Raw genomic sequence first — 17698 nt, 5'->3', positions numbered from 1 at the left:
GCCCCAATGGCTTTCAGACCAAGGCCAAGGCTTCGAGGTTCCAGGCTCACCAGTGCGCCTGTACCCGTGAGCCCGAGCTCGGGTGTGGACTAGGGAGCGTGGACCCGGGTGCCGGTGCCCGGGCTGGTGTCCGGGATGCTGTTTGGCCTCCACGTGAACTTAGGTGCTTCTGGTGGGCTCTGCGTGCCTCCCTCTCGGGGCGGGCGTGTGGGGGGGGGGGGACTCCCCGCCCCGCCCACAACTAGTGGACTCAGAGGCCTTGCGGCCGCCGCAGACTCAAAGCTCCCCAAAGGAAAGCCGCGCGCGGTCCAAGGCAGCTGCTTCAATCCTAGCCCGAGCTGGTCGCGCTAGGGCGCCGGCGGGTGAGGACGTGGGTGTGCGTCCCCGTCGGGCCCGTTCTGCCTGCTCGGGATCCAGGAAGCAAGGGGTGGAGGGGATGCCAGCGCACAGCTCGGCACGAGATCACGGAGCAAGTCAGTTCCCTGAGAACGGCGACGGGGAGGCTGGAGGACCCCAACTCCGGTGCCCAGCTGGGCGGTCCTGGTCAGCCCCTCCACTTTCCGTGGTCGCAACCTGGAAGCCCGCGGGGCAGTCGGCCCCCTCCCGTGTCCGTGGGGCCCTCGGCGTGCTGTAAAGTGAGGCCCGAGGTTCCCGGGAAGGACAGCGCGCCCTCCCTGCTCGCGCACCCCACCGCTTCCTCGGAGGTCCCACAGCCCGACCCGCGCAGGACTCCTCTGCGAGTTGCAGCACGCGGTGTGGACGGCGCAACCGGGCAGGGGATGCAGCCCGCGGGCCAGCGGAGGTGGCAGCTGTCCCGCCACGAACGACAGTCCCTCTCGGCGCCGCGGGCCGCCTAATTAGGGGCCGCTTCAGCTCCCCTGTTGCGGCCCTTCTCCGCCCGCGCCGCGCGCCCACCCGAGCCCGCTAATTGCTAAGGCCTTTCTGCACCGCCCGCCGTCCAGATGGGGGCGTCGGGGCCAGATGGGGTCCAGGCGCACAGGGGGAGCATTGAGAGCGTCACCTAAGGGGGCTGGGCGTGGTGCGGGCCGGCTGCAGCGCGGGAGCTCCGACGATTCCCGAGGCTGGCGGCTCAGCCAGAATCTGGGGACAGCCGTGGAGGGGGAGGCGGCGAGGGGGGACTTGGTGCGGATGGGGCGACCTCCCCGAGGTGGGCTCTGGAGCCAGACTCCCAGATTACAGCCCTGCCGCCTGCATTTACTGTCTCCTCCCCTCAGCGAGCCACTCACCCTCTCTGTGCCTCAGTTTCCTCGCATGTAAAACGGAATAATAGTAGCACCGTCCTCAAAGGGTTACCGGGAGAATTGAATGAATTAATAACACACGCAAAGCTCTCAGCGCGATGCTCTATACCAACAATAAATGTTAGTGCCTCCTTTTCCAGCCTCCTCCGCCTATTATTAGTATCCTGAGCTCCCCGAGGTGCAGCCTCGCGCTGCCTCCTTGCTCCCCGATCGGCCACATCTGTTCTTCTCTGCAGCGTCCCTTCCCCCCATTAACCCCAGCCACAAATGGATGCGGCCCTGTAGCAACAAAGCAGTCACAAGAGAGAGATGGGAAGTAGCAATGGGAGTGAGGGGGGACGCCCGTCTCTGCCCTGCCTAGGCTGGCCCATTACTTTGACAGGGGGTGGAGGGCTTAGCCCCAGGGGTCTAGCCTATGGTCTGTCTGCAGCCTCCAAGCCAAGGAGTGGCAGGCTGATCCCTGCTGTTCCACAGGCACCCCTGCCCAGCCAGGGTGGGACTCAGTGCAGCAACAACTTACCCTGAGAACCGCCAGGCCTGAATCTGGCCCCTCTTACAGGTTTGCAGAGACAATGACTGAAGAGCCTGTCACCAGCAAAGTCTTGAGACCTTTGGTGTAGGACCCCCGTCAAAGACCCCCATAATCCTTACTGGTACTGTGGAGCACGTGTGTGGAGACCCAGACTTGGCTCAAAGTCCATACTAAAAGAAGGACCTAAAATGAGAGGTGGGCTTGTATAGGGGGAATCTTTTGCTTTTGGTGAACTTCTAGGGGGCGTCAAGGTGTTTACTTAGTAGAGGGAGTTCAGACAGATTGCTAGGTGGGTTCTGCCCTAAGGCGAGGCAGACAGACAGCTCTCCAGCACTGAGAGTGTCTTGGGGGCTTTAAAACCCAATGCCCTGGCCTCAGGGCTTTTCCCTGGTTTCAGTCTGGGAATGAGAAGGACGGGTCTTACTTGCTGGGCTGTCCCAACCCCAGATTGCATGAGTGTCCCTGGTATAGTTCTTCCTACAGCCATCCTCTCGGAGTGCGACACCTTGGGTCTCAGCAACGTTCCCAACTGAGATGTGCTTTAGGTGTGAAGCTTTGCTTTGCCCCTTGGCTTACTGCCTGTTCCTGAGAGTCAGAGCTTCAGCTCTATGGGCGCTAGAGGTGCAAGACAACACCCAGGGGTTCTGGCGTGCTCTCCAACACAGAATCCAGGGAACCGTCATTTCTCTGTGTCTGCTGCCCAGTAAGGGAGTGAAGAGGTAGGACAGTGCTCTGGAGGACAGAGGCCATGGAGGAGGCACTGCCCCTCAACCTCAAGTCAGCGGCTTTTTATGGTGGGGGAGGGGTTGGAGAGACTCTCGAAGACCTTGGGGGCTGGTGATAGAAGTCTCTGGGCCCCGAGGCTGAGAGCTGAGGAATTGCGAGGGCCACGTGGGGCGTGGGGAAGCTGAGCTGTAGACCAGCGCACGAGAGAAGTTAATGCTGCCGGGAAGGGGGCCCTCCGTCCCAGTGCCCTGCGGACCGACCGCGTCTCTCTCTCCCGGGACCGTTTAGCCACCGCCTTCTCCCCTCCCCTCGCTTTCACTGGGGGTTGTGGGTGCGCCTTGGAAGTCCGCGTGGTAGCATAACATTCTTTCTCGCTCTACTCCGAAGCCCAGCCGCTGGCCTGAGTCACCCACCCAGGCTGCCCCCAGTCTAAGGCCACTCCGCAAGGAGCCACCTGCCCCGGGCGGACGTGCGCGCTCGTGTGCGCCTGTGCGCGCCAACTCGGAGTCCGAGGACGCTGCGCTCTCCCAAGTGGTGGCCCAGATCCGTGGCTGGGCGCAAGGTTTAGGTGGGTGGTTCCGCGGAGGGCCTGGAGCCTGGCTGGATCCAGGCCCTCCTTCCTTGGAGGCCCAGGTCTAGCGAGACTGGCGGCTGGACGCGGGCCGAGAGTTTGGGTATGGGGATTGTGGGGAAAGACTTGATTTACTTTGTTTCAGCATCTGCCCCCCTATGCATACACCGCGCACGCCGGGAGCCCACGGCTGCACACGTCAAGCCTTGAGGTGGGTGAAGGAAGCTGAGACTGCGACGGAGCCCCACCCCCTACCCGCATCCCGCGGGGTCCCCTCTGTTTGTGTCTTCGGCTGGAGCAGGACCCAGCTTTGAATTCGTAACAACTTTCGTTTCAAATGGGATTTCGAAATAAAAGCCACTAGATCCTGCCCTACTCTCTTCTTGGATTCGCGTGGTGCGGTTTGGGCCCCACCCCCTTTATTCCCCCCTCCGCAGCCCCTCGGCCTCTTCCCAGCCTTCCGTCAAAAGCGAAGCCGGGTACGAGGCCTACAGCATCCATCCCTGGGCGCCCGCCTGCTGTTTAGGTCAGCAGCCCGATAGTACCTTCTGGAGGACCTGGAAGCACCTGTCCCCGAGCGAGGGGATGCAGCTACCCTCATTCCCGGGCAAGGGGAGTCCTCCTTAGGCTCAGGGGCGACCTCAAGAAGTGGGGTTCCAACCGGGGAAACCTTCCCCGCCCCGGGGGGCCCTAGGCGCAGGGACCTTCCACCGGTGGCCACCAAAGACGTCGTCGGCGAGAGGGCCCAGGGCCGCGGGACCAGTCCACTGCGTCCGCACTTCGCTGCGTTCGAGGGTGCGCGTTCTTCCGTAAGCCGGCGGGCTGAAAGATTGCAAAATGGTCTGTCCTCTTCCGTGATCGGGAAAGGCCGAAGCTTTTTAACTTTTACCCAGAATCTCTCTTAAGAGCCACGTCCTCAATTTGTATTGCTGTTTTGGATTGTGGAGACCCCAGTAGCGGCGACAAAACAGAGGAGGCCCTGGAGGAAGAGCACGAGGCCAAAGCGCGTCTCGCAACAGTCTCGCTCCCCGCGGGCAGTTCCCAGCACCTGACATATTGCAGTTCAAGGCCGGGGTGGGCGCCGGGGCAGGGTCGTGCACAGCGCAGGGAAGGGAGTGAAGGGTTAGCGGATCCTGCGCCAAACGCTCCCGCAGCGCTCTGCCGGGAACACCGTGGCGATGCCGGTCGCGGGGGTGGCCTCACGTGGCCGGTCCTCAGCTGAAGCCCCGAGCTGGATGCGGGTGGGCGACCGCCTCTCAGCAGAGAGCAAATGGAATCGCGGCAGGGCAGGAGACCTGAGCGCCCGGACCCCCCAGTCAAAGGCACGGGCCTCACTCCAGAGGCCCAAAGTTCCTCGAGCAGGGAGGGAAATTTTCACTTTCAATTAACATAATCCTCGACCAAAGGGAAGAGGAGTTCCGGATTAGGCGTTAGAAAATAAAAATAAAAACAAGTGAGTTGTGAGAGGCACCCGGAGGATGTGCTCAGAACGTGTTTTAAAGAGAATGTGAGTATGTTTGTTACGGGGGAGGAAAATAGGCAAACAACCCTTTTATCTTTCTCCAGGGCAAAACCAGCAGAACGGTCCCCAAATCCGGCCCAAAGGGATGGAATCCTGCACCCCCTTCCCCAGGCGGCTCCCCGCACCTCCTCCCACCCACAAGGCTGGAAAACACCGGACTTACTTTAAATTTTATTTAAAATCTCAACACTCGATCATTTATTTCATTTTTTTGCAACCAAACAAGTAATAAATATTATTTAGCACTTTTTTCTTTTTACAAAAATAAAACAGATGATACAGTCTCTGCCAGGGGCAGCGATCAGAGGCGGGATGTTACGTGCGGACGCCGTGAAGCCCATATTGCAACTCCGGTAGCGCCCAGGCGGTTTGCGGGAGACAGGAAGCACGGAGGAGTTTGTCATTTGTGTTAAACTGGCAAAAAGAAACCAATATAGAAGAGACCCGGCTTAGACTGGGGGGTGAGGGGGTAGGACTGGCAGTCACGTGAGCAAACAGCTCCGCAGCACTCACTTACCTCGTTATTGATATTTACACATCCAAGAAAGAAAAAACTAAAAAGCCAACAGAACTCCCCAAATAACCAAAACTATATGCACAGCAACATCCTTTGAGTTCTGTCAAACCCTCGGGTACCGAAATGACTGCTCCCAGTCAGGTAAGAAATCAAATCACTTTGTGCTCAGAGATGGAAAGAACGGGAAGGGAGGGAGATTCTACTTTAAAGTAACTAAAAAAACACCCACACCTGAAGTCGACAGTTTTAGGTTATTCCAATCCACGAGTGGTTCTATTCTGATCGTCTATAAAGCTTGCTCATATCATACTGTTGAAAAAGGAACATCGACAGATTTTATTAGAAAGCCACAAGCCCCCAAACCAATAGGAGCGACAGGGAGGAACGGTAACAGTTCTGAGACAGCTGTGGGTTTATCCACATATGGAGATTGGACACGACCGTAAGTGCTTCTGGTACCAAATACCAGCTTCTGACCAACTGGTACCCCTGGCCCTGGGCCAGGGACGACCCGTGAGGGCAAGGCCCGGACAGCCGCTTCTGGAGTGTGGCTGAGAGTCTCCTTCCCGCCCAGAGAGTAGGCAGGAAAGGAAGTCTCCAACGCTCCCCTCCCTCCTTTCCTCCCCGGTATAACCAAGGGCTGCCCCGGCCGTGTGAGGCCAAGTTCTCAGGGAAACTACAGTTTTTAGAATCACCTCTTTTTCGGGGGAAGGGGGGTTTGGAGGAAGGGACGCACGTAGCTGTGCCTTCATATAAAACGGTGTCTACCCGAGCAGCGCTGTTTAAAGCCAGAGGGGGTTGAACCAGGTCCCGGAGCAAATGCCCCTGTCACTCCCCACTGTGCAGTGCGCGCCTCCACTGCTTCCGTTCCTGGGTGCTGCGTCCTCACCATTGCCCCCAACCCCAGCCCACGGTGCCGCGCTCCTCCTTGGAACCGAGCTCCCAGGGCCCAGCGCCGGCCAGTCCTTGCTTCCGCGCAGCCTCCGCCCCCCACCCGCCCCCTCCCGCCGCGCTCGCCAGAACGCGCCTGCACCGGCCAAGCTCACTTGGCGTCGGAGGTTAGGCGCGGCAGACTGCCGGCGCCCATGGCCGACACGTGGTGGTGCGGGGGCGGCACCTGGCACATGCTGCAGGGGCAAGGCATGCCGCCCCAGTGCTGGAAGCCGCCGCCGCCCCCGCTGCTGCCGCCCGCGCCCCCCAGCGGGGCTGCCGCCGCCGCCGACGGAGACTTGAGCAGGCCGTGAGGGGGCCGAATGGAGCCGACCGACGACAGGCCGGAGCCGGGCAGGGAGGCGCTGGACACCGCGGCGGCGGCTGCAGCGGCGGCGGCGGCCGCAGCGGCCGGCGGCAAGATGGGGTGGTGCACCGCCGGGTGGTGCGCCGCGTGGGCGGCAGCCGCGGGGTGCGCGGTGGCGGCGGGCAGGGGCGCTGAGTGCGCCAGGCCGCCGCAGGCCGATGGGTGGAAGCCGGCGTGGTGGCCGCCGTAGATCTCGCTCACCAGTCGCTTCATCTCCTCCAGCGAGTTGGTGAGCATGAGGATGTAGTTGCGCGCCAGCAGCAGCGTGGCGATTTTGGAGAGCTTGCGCACCGACGGGCCGTGCGCGTACGGCATGACCTCGCGCAGCCCGTCCATGGCGATGTTGAGGTCGTGCATCCGCTTGCGCTCGCGGCTGTTGATCTTGAGGCGTAGCTGCTGCAGCTCGGGCTCAGTCATCTGTTTCTTGTCCTTCTTAGTGGACGACGCGGCCGCTGACGACGTGGACGACGAGGTGCTGGACGAGGATGACTTGAAGCCACCGCCGCCCAGCTTGTCCCCCGGGTGCGCGCCCGCCGCGCCCATGGCTCCGCGCAGCTCGGCGCTCCGCTCTGGCGGGCAGTCGCTAGGCGTGGACGAGGACACGGTGCCCCCCGTGAAGCCGCTGCCCCCACTGCTCTTGCTCCGGGCGGGCAGGAAAAGGTCATCAGGCTCTGGCGACGACGGGCGGCTAGACACCAGGCTGGCGTCCGAGTCCATGGCCCCGAGGGATAGTCGCAGCTTTCGCAGGGTCCTCCCTCCCTCGGTCCTCAGAGCTTCCACGGACGCCTACTGCGGAGAGGAGAAGAAACACGAGAGAGGTAGAGATCAGAAACGAGACCGAGATCGAGAGGCACTCGGTCAGTGAGACAGAAAAGCTGTTCCCGCCTGCACCGCAGCGCGGGGTGCAGGCGCGTGTGGCCGGTCGCTTCTGGTGCACCTCGCTGTCTCTGGCCTTCCTTCCTGCGGCGTGCGGGTGAGCTGAAGTCATCTCTTTTTCCCTCCCTGCTACCTCACCCCGCTCTCATCCACAGGTGGTTTAATCCAGGGAGGATGGGGTGCCCCTCAGTGAGGGTGGCATTTCAGGGTTTTTATGCCTTTTATTAGGAATGGGGAGGCAGGATCTCCAGGGCTGGAATGAAAGAGTGTCAAGTGAGGGCTTTTCTTTGGGAAGGTGGAGATCTAAATAGAGAAGTATTTATTTGGTTCCTCAAACGCATCCACCGTATCTCCATCGACAGCGCGCAGCACACACACGCTCACAGGCCGGCACCCAGCGCCCGCGCCGGGCCCAGATTCCACGCGCTGTCTCCGGGGCCAGCCGGGGGCTCGCCAGCTGACCGGGACTTGGGCGGAAGAAGCTATTGTTGCCCCGACTTCTCGCTTTTGGGCGAAAGGTGTGCTGCGGTCACTGTGGGAAGGGTCAGAGCAGCGAAGCCGCTCAGAACAGGCGGGCAGGGGAGGGATCTGCGTCCCCTTTAACGGAGCTTCCCGGGTCGCAGCCGAAGTGAGGGGCGTCTGTCCCTGGGATGTCGGCTGGAGTTGCTGGGGGGCGGGGACACTTACTGTGGATGCAATTAGAGGAGCTCGTTCCCAAAAGCTGCAGCAGAGAAGCGGCCCAAGGCGCTGATGTCGCGTCGGTCTATAATAAGCATCCGCACCTTTCCCGGCTCGGAGGCTTTTTATAACCCGGTGGCAGCGGCGACGGCGGCGGTGGCCGCGGCGGGGGCGGGGAACAAAGTGCAGGTCCTGGAGGGGCCACCGCGCCAATGAGCTGGGCCGGCCCGGGGGGCTGGGAAGCTGATGTCATCGGGGCTAATTCCGCTCAATGAAACTCGCCGGGCCGGGCACACGCCTCCTCCCCGCGCACAGCCAATGGGCGCCCGCGGCCGGGAGATTCTTGGGGAGGGACTGGAGCAAGGACCCCGAGGGGGCGTGTGAGAGGCTAAGGGGAGGCGGAGGGCGGGCTCGCGGGGGAAGTGCAGAGGGCAGCGGTTGGGACCGAGGGAGAGAGGAGGGAACATGGTCAAATTTCTGTTAAAATACAGGAACACAAAGTCAGGCTGGGAGATGGGATGGGACGGGATGGGGGCTCTGCGCACAAACTAACCTGATACACAAGGCGCTCGAATCTTGGGGATTCGCGCGGATAACCCTGGCGACCCAGGAGCTGGGGCTGGAGTCTCCGCCCTTTCTCTCTCTCTCTCTCTCTCTCTCTCTCTCTCTCTCTCTCTCTCTCTCTCTCTCTCTCTCTCTCTCTGTGTGTGTGTGTGTGTGTGTGTTCTCGCCACCTGTTCCCACCTCATGGGTTTCATCAACACGTGGGCATTTTGAGCTGCAAACGTACAAGATAACCAGGCTCAAACCTCCTACTTTCCTCGCACTCTAAGCGCGCCTCTAAGAGGTGGTGGCTGCCGCAGCTCGGCCGGCGGCCAGTAGCGCCCCCAGCTGGGTGCAGCGCCTTGCGAGGAAGAAGGCTGGGAAGAAAAGAGGGGACAGACTCCAGAACGGTGTTTTGAAAAAAATCACACTCTTCATAAAGTTGACGGTGGTGTAGACACAGGGACGAGGTATTTCCGCATAGCAACCACGCTAACACAAGGGGAGAGTCGAGCTCAGAGTTAAGCATCCCCTCACAGCACGGGAACCAGGTGACGGTATTTTCTGCACCATCTTTGTGGTGGTCACCACGCCATGGGGTAGGGGACAAAGCTGTTTTGTCTGTAAAAAGAAGCCTCAAGCCTGGGCGAAGACCTCTCCGCACCGTGGGCCAGACAGAAAGATCCAACCGCTTGCGGCCGCGGTGGATCACGTTTTACCCATCGCAGCCTAGCTCCCAAACCTGGAAATCCTTGACCGTGAGGAATTCAACCCGATCTGGAGAAGCGCCTAATTGAGGTAGTTCCATGTGGTACTGGCGCCTCCACCCATTTTACAGATGGGAAAATCAAGAGACTGTCTGTAGCAAGCCTACAGGAAAAAAAAAAAAAAAAAAGCCAACCCTTTACAGCGCAGCCCTGCCTGTACTGCAGATGCGAGCATTGGTGGTTCCTTTATAGTAGAGGCGGCCGCCGTCTCCCTAACCTCAGACATTTTCGCTAGTTGAATTTCTCACACCCGTACATTTCAAGTACAGAGGTTTGTTTCTTCAGATCCAGGACCCTAACCCTTTATACTGCAGACACACAAACGCACCTCAGCCCTCTCTCCCAGGGAGTGTTACCGGCCTCTGGTTACCTCCGTTATTTGGGAACTTTTAACTTGCATGTACAGCTTAAAAAAAAAAAAAGGCAAACAAACTTAGCGAATAATTCGCCTTCAAGTAGGAAAGGTACAAAATAAACAAATACAAAAAGAAACCCATATTATTGCTCCCAGTTTCTGGATAAGTCTTCCAGCCCCGTCTCCACTAGAAAGCCAAGCAGGCTCTCCCCCATGCCCCAGCTCGTGCCTTCTGGGGAATTATTTTTCAACCTGCGCGTTTCCCAGCTGGCTCTGCAGCCATCCGTTAAAAATGTATTTAAAACATGAAGAACTGAAGCGTGGAGATGTGTCGTCCACCGGTCACGGAGGATGACCCAGCACCGTTCAGTTAGGCGAGTCTGGCACTTAGAAGAACGCAGGGAGCGGGGGTGGGGAGCTGGCAGAGCCCAGGTATTTGCGGGTCATTCCTTGGGCTTCCCCCGGCCACCGACGGTGAGGACATTCGTGGGGCTGTGAGCTCTGGGCCACCAACCGGGGCGTGGACTTGTGAGTACGCCAGTGTATCTAATAAACACCAGCAGGCGCAACGAGTGCGTGCCTGGGTTGCAGCCGCTGAGGTTAGTCCAGCCGGCGGCACGTGTCCTGGAGCCCCCGTTCCTTTTGTTGCTTTAGCCACCGGCGGCCGTCCTGCACCCTGCGCGGTCCGCGAGAACGCGCGGTTCTTTACGCGCTTGTTCCAAAGCCTGGAGTCGGAAGCTGGGGCGAAGATGGCGGGGGGGGGGGGGGCGGCGGGGGCGGGGGCCCTCCTGGCACGGCGCGGGTTCCGAGCCTGGGAAGGCACAGTCCGGAGGCAGGAGAGCTGGCTTACTGGCCAGGTTCCCGCGTGGACGCGCGTAAGGACGCTCCGGGCCCCAGCGCCGCGCCACCGAGCCGAGGCAGTGGTGGCTGTTCGGAGGCGGTGCAGCGGCACCTTGCGATTCTCACTCCCCACTTCCGGAGCTCGGGCTGGCAGCTCGAGGCTGCGGGCCCCTTCTCCGGGCACCTTTCCCCAACATCCTCCAGTCTCCAGAGAGTTGCTCGGGAGGTGGGAGCGGACTGTGTCCCCTGGGCTTCTTTAGCCCTTGGGCAAGTAGTTTGCTGAACACTTCTCGCTCCGTCTCCGACAGTCCTCCTACCCCCTCCAGGAATAATCAGAAAGTAGAGCTCGGCCAGTGGCGCTTGCTCTCTTGTGGGTCCTCGAGGCGGCCCGGCACTTGTCCAGGTCTTGCGCCCGGCGCCTGGTGTGCGCGTCCTGGGAGTGTCCCGGGCACCGCGGTTCCCACCCGCGCACGCAGCTGGGCCTCAGCCCCTTCCCGCGAAATTGAGTGCTCACTTGCCGAGGCTAATGGGCCCGGCTCCGGGAGTTCCTGGCTGGTCCAGGCGTCCGGGAGCTGTCGGCCTCCTCCGTCAAAACGGAAGACGTGTTTTTCCCTCTCCTTTGTGTTTCCCTCCCACAAAAGGCCGGGTGAGTGTCAGGCCGGCCTTTGCTCAGCCGCCTGGCGGCCCGGGAAGAGCTGGTGCCAAACGGGCCGGGGCGGGCTGGCGCGGGGCTCCAAAGGCGCAGACCTCCCACTTCTTCCAGGGTTCCTCCCGGGCCTTTCTTTCCTGTTCTCGCCTTTCCCTTCTCCGAGTTCCTGCGCACATTCAGGCAGCGTCTCAGCCCGGGTGCCAAGGAGAGCGGCGTCCTTTCGCAGGGCGGTCCGGGGCTGGTGGTGGGAGGCGAGACTCCCGGAAAGAAAAGAAAAAAGATTGCAGCCATCGCTCCTGGTTCGGAAACCAGAAGGGAAGCGGAATGCTAGCGTTTGGCGTCCAAACGTGAGCGATCAGACCGCTTGGAAGGCAGAGCTCTGCAAACAAATACTTTGTCTTCCCTGTGAGACTCAGTGACCGGAGTGGTCCGGGTCATCCCCGGCCCCAGCGCCTAGCACAGGACCTGACACGTGGAGGGTGCTTGGTAAATACTCTGGAATGCACACACGTGCAAATATGCACGTGGGCTGGTGTGAAACCAAACTGGTAAAGTTCATGTAAATGTGGTGGAAGGTGCGTGTGTATTTCTTCGGTCTACACAGTAAACCAGGAGGTCTGTAATCTGGATTGCTGGGGATATGGGAGCATTTAGAATGACAGGGGTAGTGACTTCCACCTAATGACCACTTAGAGGTGACCTAAGCTGTGCCTAGTGGGTCTGGACAGACTTCATCTCATTTCATCTCTCCCTGACCTAGGAGGGAGGTATTACTTACTCCCATTTTACAGATGGGGAAACTGACCCTCAGAGGAGTGTGGCCATTTGTTCAAGGTCCCTGAGCAGAGGGGCAGGTCCTGGAAGGCAGCATGGTGATGGAGCCAGTGAGGTGGTGGGCATCCAAAACTTAGGGATCTCAGGTTGTCTGCTCTTGGCCTCAGGCTCTCATTCCTAAAATGAGTTTCTAGAAGCTACTTGTGGCCTCTAAGGGTGTGCCTGCTGTGAGATTTGAGAAGGGGATGAGAGGGTTGAATAATATCCTTCCTTTGTGACTTCTTTATTCTGCTAATACTTGTGACCGCGAAAGGACCCCCGCCCTGGCTTGGTTCACGCTTAGGTGTCACCTAAAGGGAAACAACAAACAAAAAAGCAGACAACCCCCCCCAAACTAAAAGCCCTTCTCTCCAGTCAATCCCTGCATCTGGATCACCCGCCCCCCATCAAGCCCATGACTGTCACCTGCTCCTAAGGATCCCTGCCATTGAAGTTAACATGCCCCCCAAGTTCGCAGTGGAATGAAGTTGGGATCGGACCAAGGAATGACCCAGAACTAACTTTTATTGATCTCACCTTACAAACTGTTATCTTACCCACGTTCTGCAAAAGCCCCTTGGTCTTAAGAAGAAGGCACATTGTTCGCATTTTACAGCTGAAGATACTGAAGACTGAAGATCAGGGAAGGGGCTGAGTTCAAACTCCGCCCACAAGATCCCAAGTCCTAGGGCCTCAGCGGCTTAATCCGACACCTCCATCCACTCTCTCCCGCCATCCCTGAGATACTAGGCCACTACACCCTCCCCACATTGAGATTAATCTGGAAGATGAGGGATCAGGGTGAACAGAGAGATGAATCTGGAGAGCGAGTCCTGAGGTGGGGTACGCTCCACTCGAGTATAGGATGGCATGCACAAAGGGGACCAGGAAGCCCCTGACCCTGCCTGGGGTTAAGACCTTCCATTAGAAGAAGGAACAGGTTTCTGAGTGTGGGAGAGACACTTCCAGGCTACAGATGACACGTCTGAGAGGCCAGTTTCCGGAGATGGGACAGGAAATCCATGCGTTCCCCTACCCCATGTGGTCCGGCTGGGGAGCTGCAGGCGTGGAGGGCGTGGAGCCTCTTACTTCCACATACAGAGGGGTGAACGCCTGCTCTGAGCACTGGATGGATGGCCTGCCTTGTTATATTGGAAAATGTAGCAGCATGGCATCTCCCCGTTGTTGCCTTAAGGATCAGGTCCAGAGCCTTTTGACGCCAACTGCCGGGTCCACCCGGCCTCCACCGGCTGCTCATCCTGTCCCCCTTGGAAGGCAGAACTCTGCAAACAAATACTTTGTCTTCCCTGTGAGACTCAGTGACCAGAGTGGTCCAGGTCATCCCTGGCCCCATCGCCTAGCACAGGACCTGACACTTGGAGGGTGCTTGGTGAATACTTTGGAATGCACACACGTGCAAATACGCCTCTCCCCTTCCACCTTCCATTTCTCAGGACCCGGAGTACCTGATGGGCTCTGCTCTTTCCTCATCTTCACGTGCTCCCTCCTGCCCTTCCTCCGGTCCATCCGGTCTTGTACTAGCCTTTCAGGGATCACCTCCTTCTTGAGACACTATAGCACCCAGAGCTTTCCCTGCTCCCCGTCAGGGTCCACCTTGCTCTGTTGTGAGGGTCTGGCTCCCTTGCTGCAGGGGAGGTCCCTGAGGGTCCTCACTGTGCCCCAACTCACTTTGCATCCCCGGGGGACCCAGAGCAGGGAGAGGCCCCAGCAGGGCTTAATAAATAGAAGTAAGCGCTGGTGGTAAGACAGTTACATCCAAAGAGTTTTCCTGGAGTTTCCACATACCACAAAAGACAAAAATAATTCAGCGTCAGGGGTACAACATTGCCCTCTTGTTAAACCAAATTCAAAACTGCCGGATGAGGACCACGTGTGTCACTCCCTGTCATGTGGAGGCAGGGTGACAGATCCCTCCCCCACCCCACCTTCAAGGCAAACAGGTCGTCTTATAACGTGCGGGCCCCCCGGACGGAGATGGGCTCAGGCCGCTGCCCACGGGCTTCAAGCCGCGCGAGGACACAGCGGGAAGGGAGAGGCGCGCCGGGCGAGAGGAGACGAGGGCGTCCCCATCGCGGGGCAACGGCGCGGCCGGGGACCCGGGCAGGGCCCTCCGGCGCCCGGTGCCCTCCCCAGGGTCAGCCCGGACGCGCAACCGGCGAGGGACTCCGCAGCCTCGTCTCCCCGGCCCGAGCCCCGGGCTGCGCAGGGCTGCCGAGCGCACCGGGAAGCCGGGACCGCGCCGCGTGGGCGCCGCAAACTGGCCACAGCTCAGGTCCGATGGCCGCAACTTCCGCCGCAGGCGGGGGCGGGGATGATGGGGGCAGCGGGCAGCGCCCGCCGAGAGCCCCGGGCGCTCTGCACTGCGCGCATGGCCTCGGGCTTGAAGAAGGCGGCGGGAAAGACTGGAGCTGGGCAAGGTCTCCTGCTTCTCCCTTTCCTCTTTGCCTTTCCACTCTCTTCCTCTCGCCTCTGTGAGTCTCTCCCCCTCTCCTTTATCCTTCTTTCTCATTCTCCTCCAGTGCGTTTGGCTGACATTCCCCCTACCCCGAGCGCCCTCACCCCCGTTATTAAAATGAGTCTTGCCGGGCTCCCGACAGCCGGGAACCTCAGGGGGACTCCGTGCGCACACGTGCCCACCTCTCTCCAGTCTCTTGTGGTCTGGGACCCGCAGCATCAGGGCTGCAGGGAAACTCATTAGAAACGCAGAGTCGCCAGCGCATCCAGGCCCAGTGAGACAGAATCTAAATTAACCAAGGTCTCCAGGTGATTCATGGGCACATTGGGGTTTGAGAGGCAGTTTTCAGTCTTTGGGGGGGGGGGGCTCACCCTCAGGTATGCTCCTCTCGCCAGGGTCCCTGGGGCTTCCAGTTCCAGACACAGACCCTTTCTGGGGCTGACAAGGCTATTTCCTGAAGATTCCACAACCTCTCCCCAGCTTTTCAATAGTCCTTGCTCCCACTCCCTCGACTATCTGTCAAAGAAAATTCAGTAAGCATTAAAAAAAAAAAAAAGATGCATGCCCAATTGTAAACAAACAAAACAAAACCTTTGAAATAAGAGAAAGCAAAAGTCACCATTAGCCCAACTCTTCTCCTCCAGAACAAGTCACTGTCAAAGGTTTTGGTGAAGTCCTTCCAGACTGTATACAGGCTTTGTAACCTGGTTCTTTCATTTCTTAGCATCTCTTGGACATCTTTCCACAATACAAGATCCACCTGACCCCTTTAACAGTATAGGCCCGCACCAGTCTATTCCCTGTGGATCCTTCCCTCCTTTGCCTGTCCAGCCCTGAAAAGCCCGTCAAAGCCAGAAACCCTGAAAACAGGTTTCCAATGTGTGTGCCCTTGTGGTGGGAGGACCATGGGGTCAGGGTTGCTGCCTGATAAAGCCTGGAAAGTGAGCTCCCCTCTTGGCCACTGCTGGGCTCTCTGCCAGTTGCTGGATCTCCTTGGAGGAGTCTCTACCCAAAGGTGCAGTAAGGGAGACTGGCTCCCATTTTGCCTGGAGTCAGATGTGCAGGAAGCGCTGACCCATCCGTCTGTAGCTTGGATTGGCTCAAAGGAGAAAGATCAAAGTGTGAACAGAACATTTCTGGTCTGGAACTGAGACCAGGGCAGAAGTTCTGTGATTTCAGTAGATGCAGGAGTTCTAAACATTCAATTTCCTTTTTCTTTCCCCATTTCCAACAACAAAAAAGGTCATCCACTTCTGAGGCTAAGTGTAAGCGAAGAAGCCATTCTGCTTAGGTCGTATTTACAGTTTCCATGGAAGAAGGAGAAGGAGAGAAGGAAGAAGAGGAAGGGGGAGGGGGAGGTAGGGATGGGAAGGGAAAGAGGAGGAAGAAGAGACAGAAACTACATCATATAAACTGGATTCTCTCTTTTTTAGAACATGTTTTGAATAGGTGCTATGTAGCACGTGCTTAAAATAAAACTCAAATAGCACAAAGAGTATTTGTTTAAAAGTTAGTCTCCCAGGTACAACGGACCTTCTCCCAGAGGCAACTATTGTTACAGTTTCTTGTGTATCCAGAAATGTTCTTTGAAAGTACAAACTATATATTTAAAGATCCCTTTTTTTCCTTTTTCGTACCCAAGCGGTAGCATACTCCATACACTGTTCTCTATTTTGATATTTTTCCCTGAATAGAGACCACTCTCTACCTTACGAGGCGCGCGCGCGCACACACACACACACACACACACACACACACGCCCACAATACACATATTTACGATAATACACTTGCTTATTAAAATGCTTACCAGAGCAGTCAGAGGAGCAATAAACCTCTGTCCGTTCTCAATGAGGACAAGTACCCTCACCTCAAAATCGAGCATCACAGCATTGGAATCTGGGCACACAGGCTCTTGATGGTACTTTTCTGCTTCCCTCATTCACAGAGAAGCTAAGACACTCTGAGCCACAGATAAAGAGAGATCAAGGATCCTCGTACACTGAGTGGAGCTTCTCCACGGTGTCCCCAGAATGGTACTTTTAGCCACTGCCTGAAACTTGCAGGTGAGTCCATTTTTTTCTGGTTGTAATTGCAAATACAATAGTTTGTCCTATCTGGAGGACGATCAACCAGAGACATCTAGACAGACAGACTTTAAAGTATATATATAAGACCATGAGATGAAACTAATTAGTCAGTTTCATCTTTATTTGTTGAATAGGTAACATGTTCACATAGTTCAAAATTCAGAAGCATATCATGAAAAGTTTGCTTCCCATTCTTGTGGGCTGAGGGCAGCCACTCAATTCCCTTCCTCAGTCACCATCTCTTGTTTATTCTTCCAGAGGTATTCTATGCAGATTCAAGCAAACACACACACACACACACACACACACACACACACACACACACGCTCACACACTCCCTGGCGGTCCCACCAGTGCATGCACGTTCTCTCTCTCTGTTTCCCTTTTTCTTTTTTTTAAATTTATTTAATTAATTAATTAATTTATTTTTAGCTGCGTTGGGTCTTCGTTGCTGCGGGGGCTTTTCTCTAGTTGCAGCGAGTGGGGGCCACCCTTCGTTACTGTGCGCGGGCTTCTCATTGCGGTGGCTTCTCTTGTTGTGGATCACAGGCTCTAGGCACGTGGGCTTCAGTAGTTGTGGCACATGGACTCAGTAGTTGTGGCTTGTGGGCTCTAGAGCGCAGGCTCAGTAGTTGTGGTGCATGGGCTTAGATGCTCCACAGCATGTGGGATCCTCCCAGACCAGGTCTCGAACCCGTGTCCCCTGCTTTGGCAGGCAGATTCTTAACCACTGCACCACCAGGGAAGTCCCTGTTTTCCTTTTTATACAAATGGTAACATACTATACATATGGCTCTCTACCTTGTTTTTTTCAATTAATACCTGGGAGATCAGTTCTTTGCAGTGCATTAAAAGCTTCTTCCTTTAAAAAAGGAAAAGGGTTCCGGTAATAGGCATGTACCATTGTTTATTTAGCCATTACCCTGTTGAAAGACAAACTTATAATGTTTCTAACCTTATACTATTACACATACTACTACCTATACAATTACAAACGATGCTGCAAAAAATCTTGCAAATTGTCATTTACATATATGTAGTATATCATGTGGATAAACCCCTAGAATTAGAATTATTAGGTCAGACAGTCTGTGCAGTTGTAATTTTGAAAGATGTTGCCAAATTGTCACCTAAGTGTTTTCCCAATTTACGTCACAATGTAGAAGAGAGACTGTTTGTTTGACG

General features: G+C 57.2%; 1 protein-coding gene across 1 annotated transcript; it reads right to left on the bottom strand.

Moving 5' to 3' along the window:
• Positions 1 to 5442: 5442 nt before the first annotated feature.
• OLIG2 (oligodendrocyte transcription factor 2) lies at positions 5443 to 8074 on the bottom strand. Its single transcript, XM_032631267.1, has 2 exons — positions 7991 to 8074; positions 5443 to 7213 (listed from the first exon to the last, which is right to left on the bottom strand). Exon 2 carries the CDS (start codon positions 7142 to 7144, stop codon positions 6173 to 6175), a length of 972 nt encoding a protein of 323 aa, XP_032487158.1. The 5' UTR covers positions 7145 to 7213; positions 7991 to 8074; the 3' UTR covers positions 5443 to 6172.
• Positions 8075 to 17698: the final 9624 nt, after the last annotated feature.

The sequence above is a fragment of the Phocoena sinus genome, chromosome 4, assembly GCF_008692025.1.
Source record: "Phocoena sinus isolate mPhoSin1 chromosome 4, mPhoSin1.pri, whole genome shotgun sequence".
NCBI lineage: Eukaryota > Metazoa > Chordata > Mammalia > Artiodactyla > Phocoenidae > Phocoena > Phocoena sinus.
The sequence above is the reverse complement of the archived record's forward strand: the minus strand, read 5'-3'. Positions and strand labels throughout refer to the sequence as shown.